General features: G+C 41.1%; 1 protein-coding gene across 1 annotated transcript in view; it reads left to right on the top strand.

Annotated features, from left to right (window-relative positions):
• Window positions 1–3,588: 3,588 nt before the first annotated feature.
• The window catches only part of tafa4b (TAFA chemokine like family member 4b), a 30,678-nt gene continuing 21,869 nt past the window's right edge, over window positions 3,589–12,397 (top strand). Inside the window, exons 1-3 of the mRNA XM_044023199.1 lie at window positions 3,589–3,722; window positions 5,126–5,241; window positions 10,725–10,880. Coding sequence (XP_043879134.1) covers window positions 5,127–5,241; window positions 10,725–10,880 — 271 coding nt within the window. The 5' untranslated portion in view covers window positions 3,589–3,722; window position 5,126. The remainder of the gene's footprint in view (window positions 3,723–5,125; window positions 5,242–10,724; window positions 10,881–12,397) is intronic.

The raw sequence follows: 12,397 nt of genomic DNA on the forward strand, positions 1-12,397 counted from the left end.
TCCTGTGTGATTACTGCGAGAAATGACACAAATCAGGCCTTCATCCCTCAGAGAGGAAGAGGAGGAGGAGGAGGTGACAGGGTGATAAAGAAGGATAATTTTAGACAGAGTGAGACTTTGTGTTCTCAAATGGTTTTGAGCATGTCTGTGCACTGTTGCTCACGTGTGTGTGTGTGTGTGTGTCCAGCTGAGTCACACACACACATGTTTGTGTAGCTAGTCTCCTCAGGTCAGTGCCACTTCATGTCTCCTCACGGTGGCGCTGCTATGATATCGCGATGTGTCGCTGTATGATTGTCTTGCGATATATTGATTATCACAGTGATGTTACTGGTATGGGCAGTTTCCTCTGTGATTAGGTTTCTGTGATCTGAGCTGCACGGACTGGATCACAGGTGGGATGTTGGAACCAGGTCTTGGCAGGGTCAGACCGTTTGACCCCGAGTGTGAGACTGTGTTCTCCTCACGAGCGTTAGATCACAGACTTCTCTGCTTTTTCTTTTCTTTCCCTCTCGTTGACGCGTGAGACTCAGCAGAGGTGACAAAATGGAATGTTTTGTTCCTGCCGTTGTCGAAACTGAGCTTCATCTGGAGACCACACACACACACACACGCACACACACACACACACACACACACACACGCACACAGCACACACACACGTGCACACACACGCACACTATCATGCCCTTTTAATGAGTGTATCAAAGAACAAAGCTGATAAAAATGCGTGTCATGGCCCAGCCTTTAAAAAGAGAATAAGAAATGGGCTACTGTGCTGCTATGCAGCATGGCTAATCACCACACACACACACACACACACACACACACACACACACAGAGGTTTGTACAGCTATCCTTGTAAGGACTCTGCATTGACTTCCAATCATCTGTGCAGCCTAAACAAACCATAACCCAAATCTCAGTCCTAAACTTAACCAGCTCCTCAGAAATGAGGTTCTGCCTCATTAGGACCAGGTTTTTGGTCTCCATGAGGACTTCTGTGTCCTGACAAGGTGTCAGTATGTATACCAGAAAAAACACACTTACACACGCTCACATATATGCACATTACGCTGGGAAATCAAATAAGTAAAACACACGTAAATGAACTTAAAATGCACAACTACAGCGTGGATGTTGTTTCCACTTCCTCTGCACAATCATACACATCCAGCACATTATGCAGCGTGTCTGCTCACATAATACAGTCTATTATCCATTGTGTACACGGTATAATCTAATATCACGGGGGCGGTTGTTATTATTACAAGATAATTCATCTCTGGTGTCACAGAAAAATCTCTGCTCCTGAGGTTCAGTTCAGCAGATCTGGGCTCCGTCTCTGTGGCTGTGGGGTTTGTTCTCCACTAGGGGGCAGTGACACCACACTGTAAGCCCAGAGGGGGAGAGAGGAGAGAGAGAGGGAGGGAGGGAGGGAGGGGCGGGGTCTCTGGAGCTGACATCTTCTCAGGAAGTTGCATCTCAATGAGTCCTGATGAATAATGAAGGGTTTTTAAAACATTACATTTGTTATTAATGTGAATCTGTTGTCTTTCATTTAGTTTGTCCCTTTGTAAAGAGACAGCAGGACGGTGTGTGTGTGTGTGTGTGTGTGTGTGTGCATCTGCTGTAATTAGGTGGAAGTGTCTCCTGCTGTTCTTTGACACTAAGCAAATGTGGTGTGTGTGTGTGTGTGTCTGCCGTCGACTGTGAGGACACATTTTTAGACAAACCTTTTGGAAAGACCTCTTCCTGTTTTTGGGGGGTGATGTCACTTCCTCTAGTGGCCAGTCGGGGTCATGGGCATGGAAAGGTGACCTGTACAACAGTTCTCCCTGTCCCTAATACACACTTTACAAATCCTTTTTTGTCTTTGTGAGGACATATATGTCCAGTCCTCACTACTTTAAAGGGCTTTTTTTAAGGGTTTTGGTGTTAGGATTAGGTTAAGGATTACGGGTTTAGGGAATTAAAGCTCGTTTAATCACCTGATTTGCTGCAGGTGAATGTTTCTGTGCCATGTTTCACAGGTTTTGTCTCATGTCTCACGTTCACTTTGCTTTTCCTGTGTGTCCACAGTGTGTTAAAGCTGCAGTATGTAACTTTTAAATTTAAAACATCTCATTCATACAAACTGTTGTCAAATGGCTTCACACCATGATGACGATTAAGAGCTCTCAGCTCCACACGACTCTCTCTGGGATCCCAGTGTTGCAGTGTTTAGAACTTGTGCGACATTCCCGCACTGCACACAGGAAGTGAGTCATTTTACATCAAGATAGATAGATAGATAGATAGAGACGAGCGTAAAGAGGTCAGAGTTTTGACTGGAAAACTCACCAAAAAAAGCGTTTGAATTCTAACAATTTGACTGGATAAACACTTGTGGCCCCGCCCCCCCCCGCTCTGTTGTTGGATACACACAAACGCTCCCTCAGTCAGGTCTTATTCTACTGTATTCCCTGACATTCCAGAGTCCAATTTCAGATCAGTTTATGTTAAAAGTTAACACGTTCATGACAAACAGGCCGTAGTCCGACTAAGACTCGTCAACAACAATTTATGTTTATTTTTACTTCCACGTACTTGAACGCCAAGTCCAACTCAAGTCCGACTAAGTGTGTACATGCAGGAGTAATCGGACTATGAATAGCATTCATTGTGTTAACATAAACGTCTGATTTTAGTCAGACAATAAACATAAACCTGGATAATGTGATTCATAGTCCGATTACTGCACATATGCACTCAGTCGGACTGGAGTTAGACTTTGTGTTCAGCTCATGCACATTTGTTTTGCTGTGACGTAAAGGTCAACAGGAAACTGATTCAATACGCTCTAGCTCATAGAGAGATACAGCGCCACCTACGGAGGCAGAGGCAGACGTACGCGGCCAGTCAGTCGCTTTTGCATGAATACTCGGACTCTGCAAGTTGTCCAACTGCACTGCAAGTCGGACTATACGGCCTTAACTGGATTAAACTGTGCATGTAAGCTGAGTATCCAGGTTTGTGTTAGTCCGACTAAGACGGTTTTAGATGAAAGACTTTAGTCAGACTAAGGCCTTAACTGGATTAAACTGTGCATGTAAACTGAGTGTCCAGGTTTATGTTAGTCTGACTAAGACGGTTTCAGACGATAGACTTTAGTCAGACTAAGGCCTTAGCTGGATTAAACTGTGCATGTGAACACACTGAGTATCCAGGTTTATGTTAGTCCAACAAAGACCAGCTGGATGGACTACCGTGTTTACATTTATGACATTAAGAAAACCGAATTGTTGTCTTAGTCTGACTAAAATTGGATCTTTAACATGCGAGTGATGGAATGTGTGAGTGAATGAAAAAGTGAAAGAGTGAGGCAGCGGTGATGATGAGTGTGGACTACGCTTCAGCCCGTGGGAAGTGTGAAACTTTTGCCGTAACAATGGATCCGCCACTCCACCCAGGGCCTTCACATCTAAACCTGTGTGTGTGTGTGTGTGTGTGTGTGTGTGTGTGTCCACTGAGGAGCCTCAGGACAGACTGACCTCTCTGACTGAACGTCTCTGTACTTCCTCTCCATCTCTCTCTCCCTCCAGGGGCTTCTTCTGTTTGAGGAGAGGAAGAGGAGGAGGAAGAGGAGGAGAGAGGAGTCGCCATGACCTGTTCTCCGCTCCGTCCATAGAGCAGCTGGTCAGTGGAAGACGCGTCAGAAAAGACAGCAGAGACGACGGCAGGTGAGACACGTCCTGTGCAAAATATGAAAATAATACAACAATAAAAACTGAATAAAAACTTGATTTATTGATTTATTGTCCAGTTGGAGCAGTGACATTTTATTTTTATTTGGTCTCATTATTACACACACGCACACACACACACATGGTGTAGAGCAGTCTCAAACTTTGTGCCCCCCATCGGTTCATGCAGCCCACCTCTTAATATCAAGTTAGATTGATTTATGATTCATTATAATTCATTTATGATTTATTTCTGCCTGTATTTGAAATGTATACATTCATTTTGCATCATCAATGTTATTTTCTTTATGTCATTCCATTTATAAAAAAAACACTTAAATAAAAAACACTAAATAAATATAATAAAAATTTAACTAGGGTGTATTTTTTAGGATTTTATTAATAACTCTTTCACATAATCCATAAATTAAATTTTTTTACCTACTCAGCTAAAAAAATGGGAAATCCTTTACAGTTTATGTCATATTCTATTTTTTAAATATCTTATTATCTAATATTTTGCTATATTTCTATATCTCCAGGTGTTTATTATTATTATTATTATTATTATTATTATTGTTGTTGTTCATTGCCTTGACTTTCTCACCAGCTGTGATGTGACAGAGTTCGCCTCTAAAGGACGTACAAAGGTTTTTAAATACCTTGTATGAATAATTCACGATCACAGTTACTTTCCTCGTCATTATCTGGTATTGATTACAGATTAATCAGCTAGTTTTCCTGAATATTAGCTCATTTCAAATAACAGTTCATTGCTTCAATCAACAGGAAATGAATCATGAATAATAATAATCATTTTAGCGACATTAAGGTTTTGTTTTCAGTCTCTCCTGACAGTTATGAATAATTACAGAATATATTTCACTTTTGGACAAAATGAACTCAATTATAAACTGTGAAGTCTGGGGAATTGCAAATGGATGACTTTTATCGCCAAAGTTCATTAATTAATTGATGAATTAATAAATTAATCTGCAATTAAAATTTTGACACAAATAAACTCTTGAAGTAAAGTTCTGTCAGAACTTATAATTTAAACTTTTTAAAAAAAATGAAAAAATCCAAATTATTGTTTAAATTTTGAGTTTAAAGACATAATGTACAGAGTTGACATAAGTTCACACTTCTTTCCTTCTCTTTTTATTGTTTTAATTCATTTAGAATTGTTTATTTTATTGTGCTATTGTAAAAGTTAAATGTTTCATTTTATTCTTGTTATTCATTCATTTATTTATTTGTTTATTTATTCATTTACTTCTAAAGTGGCTTGTTAGCGTTTGTTCTAAAAACATCATTTATTGTTCGCTGTGATGTAATTGTTGAAGGCTGCTGCTTTTCGCTCCTAATCTCCGTCCTCTCTTTTTTTTTCCCTCCCTCAGGATGAAACTGTGGGGGAGGTCAGCGTGGCCTTTGCAGGTGGCCTTACTCGTTGCCGTGGTGACGCTCTGCGTTGACCTGGTGTCTGCCGGCGGCCGTAACCACCGGGGACAGACAGGTACGCCGGGTCTCGCTCTGAACTCCTCCCCTCCCTTCGCTGAGAGAGGTTAATTACACTGTCAGTGCGGCGCTCCAACACACGTCCACAACATGGACGAGGACGAGGACGAGGAGGGACAACAGTGTCCCTCACTTTGACGGAACCTAATCTAGACAGGACCTTGTTTGGGTTTTAAACACAAATCACTTCACTGTTTGAATAATGAAACCTCAGCAGACGCAGTAAATGACATAAAGACTGTAGAGGAGAAGTCTGTGAACGCTGCTGCTGAAAACTGCTGCTTCTTTTAGTCTGGATTGGCAGAAATTATGACACCAGTTCAGATTAAGGACTAAATCCATTATGAAATAGTGTGAAATGTAACATAGTAACACATCACAGTAGTTTGTTTTAAAATAAACTATTTTAGTGTTTAAATTAACACAAAATGAGTTCAATTTAACTCTATTCCAGACTGGAGTTGGTTCTTATTGGAGCTGATATAAAAAATAAATAAAAGGGTCGTTAAATTAATATTTTAAAAGATTGGAAATGTTAAAAGAAGAGATAACGTAACAACTTTATTTTATTTTGAAGGAATGACTACTGAAAGAAGAGATAATATTAAAACGTTATTTTATTTTGAAGGAATTCTACTTAAACATATGAAATAAATAAATAAATAAATACTAACTATTAGGTTGTTTATTTCTGCTGAGTCACATGATCTTACAGCTTACTTTAGTTTTTCTTTTTAACCTCCTGTTTCAACTTTACCTTGAACTTAATTATGATAAATAATAATAATTTATAATTCATTTCCTGTCTTTGCTCTCACTGCTCATTGTACGGCTCGTGTGTGCGTGTGCGTGTGTGTGTGCGTGTGCGGCGCGCAGCGCCGTGGTGTGTGCGTGTGTGTGTGCGTGTGTGTGTGCGTGTGTGTGTGGTGAAGGTCAGCGCGGGTGCAGCGTCGGCCTTTAAAGCTGTGAAACACGACGACTCTGCACTGAATCTGCTTTTTAATCAGACGATTTACTTGAATTATTTCAAATGTGAGACTCGGACGTCAGCAGTGCAGACAGACTGTGGTCTGAGGCTGGGAGATAGTTTTTAATGACTCTGTGGTTTTTTGTGCTCTCTGCTGTCGTACCGTCTGCCGCCACATGGTGGCTCTGCAGGTCAAAAAATGCTCCTCTTCCTGTCTCATTGTTTTAACAGAAAAGCTTATGAGTAAACTTTAATAGTGACTGCTTTGTTATAGCATCAGACAGAAAGTACCATATGAATAAATATATACTTTAATATTCTTTATATCATTTCTGAATGGCAGGTTTCATATTAAGATATTTTACAGATAAATCCAGTTCTGAATTTATCATAAAATAGTTAAATTAACAACATGAGCAGATATACATATATATATATATATATATATATATATATATATATATATATATATATATATATACATATTATGGGCACTTTTAACCTCTCATAGTTTGTGTAAAAAGTTTATAAACTTCTAAATCTTCTAAAAAAGTTTTTATTACACTTTTTCAATCAAAACAGTGTAAAAAAAACAAACACGTGAAGACACATGTACATATATTTCTTATATGTGTTTATTCTGTTCAGTCAATACAGTGAGATTTTTGAATTCATGGTAAAATGTCTCTGATCTTTATTTTAAACACATCTGTCCATCATCGTATAACATTCTTGTTTTTCTCCGTCTTCTTCTTCCTTCCAAACATTTCCATGTTGTTTGTTCTAAATGCACAACATTATACATAAATGATTAAATCTAGAGTCAGGCTTGTTCACAGCGTGTGTGAATATTGACCTGACGTTGTGTTGTTTTTTTTCTGTGAGTGAACATTTGTCAGTAACATGACGCTACAGAAAATCATTAGGTTCCTTTATTGATCAAATAAAATCCTCATATATATATATATACCACATGTAAGTGAAGTAAAGGAACATTTATGATTTTTGTTCTATTTTAAAACACAAGACAAATAGAAATATACTGCTATTTTTCAGCAGCACTAGAAATATAGATATTTTGCACCTTTTTATAAGCAGTTTATTGACAATTTAAACCTCAATGGAATAAATTCCTTCCACACTGAAAACCAAATGCAGGCACGTCACGTCATATTAATCTAAGATTAAGATTTTAATCCAGTTAATGAGAGTGTTTTTTTTTTTACAGGCAGGTTGTAAAATATTTTAAAAGTGCACACGGGGTTGAATCAAACCAGGAAGTAAACATGTGTTGAATAACCACCAGGGGGCGCCTCCACAGTCTGAATGGAAGTCGATGGGAATTGAGGAGTTTCAATCTTTAGTTTCAGCTCTTTTTTGTGATTGGACGATAGATGATTGACAGGTGATGTCGTCCAATAGGAGCTCGATCGACGACCTTTCAACCCTTCAAATAACAGTTTGTTTTGTTTTTTTGCCGCTGGAAGACGTTTTTACATAAGATATGATTTATGTGAAGGTTACAGCAACACACACAGACACACACACACACACACACGCACACGCACACACACGCACACACACATACACGCCTCAGAAGACGCTTTTTCAAACACAAACAGCCTCAGTGCTGCTCTGATGTAGAACTTAAGAGTAGAGACCTGTGAACTCTCTGACCTCATTATGCCACAGGGAGGAGAGCAGCTCTTTGTTCTCTCTGCTGCCTCTGACACTTCTCCTCCTCCTCCTCCTCCTCCTCCTCCTCTCTCCTCCTCCTCTCTCTCTCTCCCTCTCACTAACAAGCTGCCTGTTGCTGCAGTGGGACACCGTCAGTTGACCAGTTTTTAATCCGTCCACACACACACACACACACTGGGATAAATAATAAAAGACTCCACGTCGTTTGAATTGGACTTAAAGCTGCAGTACGTAAGCTTTAATCCCGTTGTCGACGTCGTCATTCTGCCTCTGTGCGGTGTCACAGGTTAGTACTGTGGGTTCCACGTGAGCTGAGCCGATACTAGAGTATCGTCACTGGAAGAGTCGCGAGCGCGGCGTCCCACGCCAGAATCAAACCCGAACAAAGCCGAACTGTAGATCAGTTAAAAAGACTTAAAAATCCTAAAAGGCAGTTTCACGCAGCCAATACTATGACGACCCCGCCCACGTTGAGGAGGAGCTATGACATCATGGAAAAGAAACGTGACTGATAGTGGAGTAGAGCCGAATAGAGCTAGAACTGTATCATGCATGTCAAAAGTCCGGTTTTAGTCAGACTAAGACAATAGTTTGGTTTTCTGAGTGTCACATAAACGTGTTAGTCTGAGTAATACACATGCACCAGTATTTCTTTCCCCCAGTCTTTGACCTGGAAGTAGAAGAAGGAGGCGGTTTTCTTAATGTCATGTAAACACATTAGTCTGACTAAAACTAAACAAGCCTTAGTCGGACTAACATAAACCTGGATAATGTGATTGATAGTCCGATTATTCCTGCATGTATGCACATATATGTACAGCTCATGCACATGTTGTCGTTCACTGTTTGTCTGTCTGTGACGTTAAGGTCAACAGGAAACTGATTCAATACACACTAAACAGTGCCATCTATGGAGGCGGAGTCAGACATACACGGTCAATAAATCAAATTTCTCCTCTCCAGAGCAGACGTAAGAAGCGTTTAGTGAGTTTGGGTGGAGATGGTGGATGAGTGGTAGTGGGAGTCGTCTTTCATTTGGAAGGACAAGGGTTTGATTCCCAGCTTCGACCTAAGACATTTAACCCCATGAGTAAGATGTGATGTGGTCATCAAGACGAGAAAAGCACGATACAAACACACCATTTACTTCAATCTAAGGCTGCAACCATTATACGATTTTTTTAATCTATGACTAAATTATTTTGATTTAGTTTTTCAGGATTTTTCTTAAATGTGAATATTTTCTGGGTTTTTTGCACTCCACTTTCATCAACCAGCAGTGTGGTTGACAGCTGGTATCTGGTTCCCCGTGATGCTACAAGTCAACATGGCACCGTTCAAATCTCAAGGTTTTCACATTCTTCTGGGTGACGACGCGCCTAAAATCTGAAAAAAAACCAAAAAAAAACAGCTGTATCTGTCTCGTTTTAAAATTTTTGCCTCACAGATATTTTTCTTTAAATCCCTCTGAGATCTCTGCTCGGTTTTGTTCAAGATTTCCATCAGTGGATATAGGCTTTATATGTGTGTGTGTGTGTGTGTGTGTGTGTGTGTGTGTGTGTGTGTGCCTCAGGAGAGCCCGAGACAGAGAAGTGAGGGAAATGAAAGTGGAGGGATGATAGTGGAGCGACGCCCTCAGAGAGCCAGGGATCATTGATGGGTCTCTCTCTAGAGGAGAGAACAAACAAACTTTAAATCAGAAAGGATGAGAGGGGCCGTGGCCTCTGTGTGTGTGTGTGTGTGTGTGCGTGTGCGTGTGTCTGCCAGCCGAGCATGAAAAAGTTTTGCTGTGCAGTTAAAGTCACGGACATAAATGGAATGAGGGCTTTGTGGTACAGTATAAACCCAGGTTTTTCCTGCGCCGCTCAGAGGCTCAGACGCAGTAATGTCACCAGCACGGAGCCAGAGAGTGAACGACAAGCTTTGAGAGCAGAGGATAACACCACTGCAATCCATTCACACGCCACAAGCAACGTGTTGTGGGTTTTTTTTGACCTAAACATTTGTGGGGGATTTGTTTTTCTTTAGGTGGGAAAAAAAAATATTCAGTGTGTGTTTAAGGTGCTTGAATAGAGAATAGAATAGACTTTAAATAGGGATTTAAACATGGTTCTTTTACATGAACCGTTTAATAACATACACACAATCAACACACTGCATTCACACCAACTTTCATTTATATAAGCAGCAGCAGAGATCGTTGATAAGAACTTAACTAATTATAGCATAATAATAATAATGGTGATGATACGATATGAATGATAATATTAATAACTGGATCTGGATCCTGCAGCCTGCAAGATGAGGACACACAGAGAGAGAGAAGGTTAATGACATAATGCAGTCATATTCATACCCTCAGTGTGACAGAGTGAGTGCACCACAGGAATCCCCCCATCGGTCTGGGTCTATAGCAGCCTAACTAAGAGATTTTTTTTTAAATGTAATAATTTTTGTGAGGCTAATTCTCGTCATATTGAATATGACTTTCACTGCGAAAGCAAAACAAGTGCAGATACACAAACACACACATGTAGCTGCATGTCATAAAAACACACCTGTATCTAATTTTGTCTGAAATAACCAAATAAATTCTATTTTCTGTCAACATGTATTTCTCCTGCTCACTCAGAGTCATGTATGTGTGAGCTGAGAACACCAACAACACATCACTGAAGGGTTTTTATTTGAGGAGGAGGATGGAAAAGTGAAGGATCCAGCTGAAGAAGTCTTTCTTTCTTTCTTTTGTTTGTTTGAAAATTCAAACGTGAAAAATGCTTCCTCTCTCTCTCTCTCTCTGTGTTTCTCCATCTCAGTGTCGTACCAGGTGAAGCAGGGGACGTGTGAAGTGGTGGCCGTCCATCGCTGCTGTAATAAGAATAAGATTGAGGAGCGCTCTCAAACTGTCAAGTGTTCCTGTTTCCCGGGGCAGGTCGCCGGCACCACCAGAGCCAGACCTTCATGTGTGGAAGGTAAACGAGTCTCACTGTGTCCATGGTCTTTATTTCAGATCTGATCCTTTTCTATTTCAGTGAAGGAAAACATGCTGATATCAACAATCAAACATGGTCCACTGAAGTTAGTTCAGTGTGATTGAGTTTGACAGCCTTGTCTTAAAGTGTGTCTCTCTGCGTCTCTGCTGTCGTCTCACAGTCTGTAATTCATGCCCCACTGGAAGTTTACAGCCACTAATGCAGGTAATGGAAGCTCTGCCAAGAGTCTCCTGGCCGTCCTTATTCCTGAAGGAAAAGAGAAGCACATTAGCAGCAGCAGCAGCAGCAGCAGTAGTAACAGCAGCAGAAGTAGTAACATCAGCAGCAGTAGTAACAGCAGCAGTAGTAACATCAGCAGCAGTAGTAACAGCAGCAGCAGCAGCAGCAGTAACAGCAGCAGCAGTAGCAGCAAACAGCAGCAGCAACAGCAGCAGTGTAACAGCAGCAGCAGTAGTAACAGCAACAGCAGTAGTAACAGCAGCAAGTAGTAACAGCAGCGGCAGTAGTAACAGCAGCAGCAGTAGTAACAGCAGCAGAAGTAGTAACAGCAGCAGCAGTAGTAACAGCAGCAGCAGTAGTAAACGGCAGCAGCAGCAGCAGCAGCAGTAACAGCAGCAGCAGTAGTAACAGCAGCAGTAACAGCAGCAGCAGTAGTAACAGCAGCAGCAGCAGTAACAGCAGTAGTAACAGCAGCAGTAACAGCAGCAAGTAGTAACAGCAGCAGCAGTGCAGTAACAGCAGCAGCAGTAGTAACAGCAGCAGCAGTAACAGCAGCAGTAGTAACAGCAGCAGAGTAGTAAGCAGCAGCAGTAGTAACAGCAACAGCAGTAGTAACAGCAGCAGTAACATCAGCAGCAGTAGTAACAGCAGCAGCAGTAGTAACAGCAGCAGCAGCAGCAGTAAAAGCAGCAGCAGTAGTAACAGCAGCAGTAGTAACAGCAGCAGAAGTAGTAACAGCAGCAGCAGTAGCAGCAGCAGTGGCAACAGCAGGTATCAGCAGCAGTAGTAACAGCAGCAGTAGCAGCAGCAGCAGCAGCAGCAGTAGTAACAGCAGCAGCAGCAGTAGTAACAGCAGCAGCAGTAGTAACAGCAGCAGCAGTAGTAACAGCAACAGCAGTAGTAACAGCAGCAGTAGTAACATCAGCAGCAGTAGTCAGCAGCAGTAGTAGCAGCAGCAGCAGTGCAGTAACAGCGGCAGTAACAAGCAGCAGCAGCAGTAGTAGCAGCAGTAAGCAGCAGCAGTAGTAAGCAGTCAGCAGCAGCAGTAAGCAGCAGCAGCAGTAGTAACATCAGCAGCAGCAGTAACAGCAGCAGCAGTAACAGCAGCAGCAGTAACAGCAAACATCAAACTTTAGTCATAACCCTCATTTTAGTGTTTGTACAGAAAGTACAACCTGCACTATAAAAAATATGCATGTTTACCTTAAAAATTGCCCTCAAATGAGTCATATTAATCCCCCTTAACATTGAAAAGTACATCACTTGTACCTTAGCAT

The sequence above is a fragment of the Solea senegalensis genome, linkage group LG4 (assembly GCF_019176455.1).
Source record: "Solea senegalensis isolate Sse05_10M linkage group LG4, IFAPA_SoseM_1, whole genome shotgun sequence".
In the NCBI taxonomy this organism is placed as follows: Eukaryota; Metazoa; Chordata; class Actinopteri; order Pleuronectiformes; family Soleidae; genus Solea; species Solea senegalensis.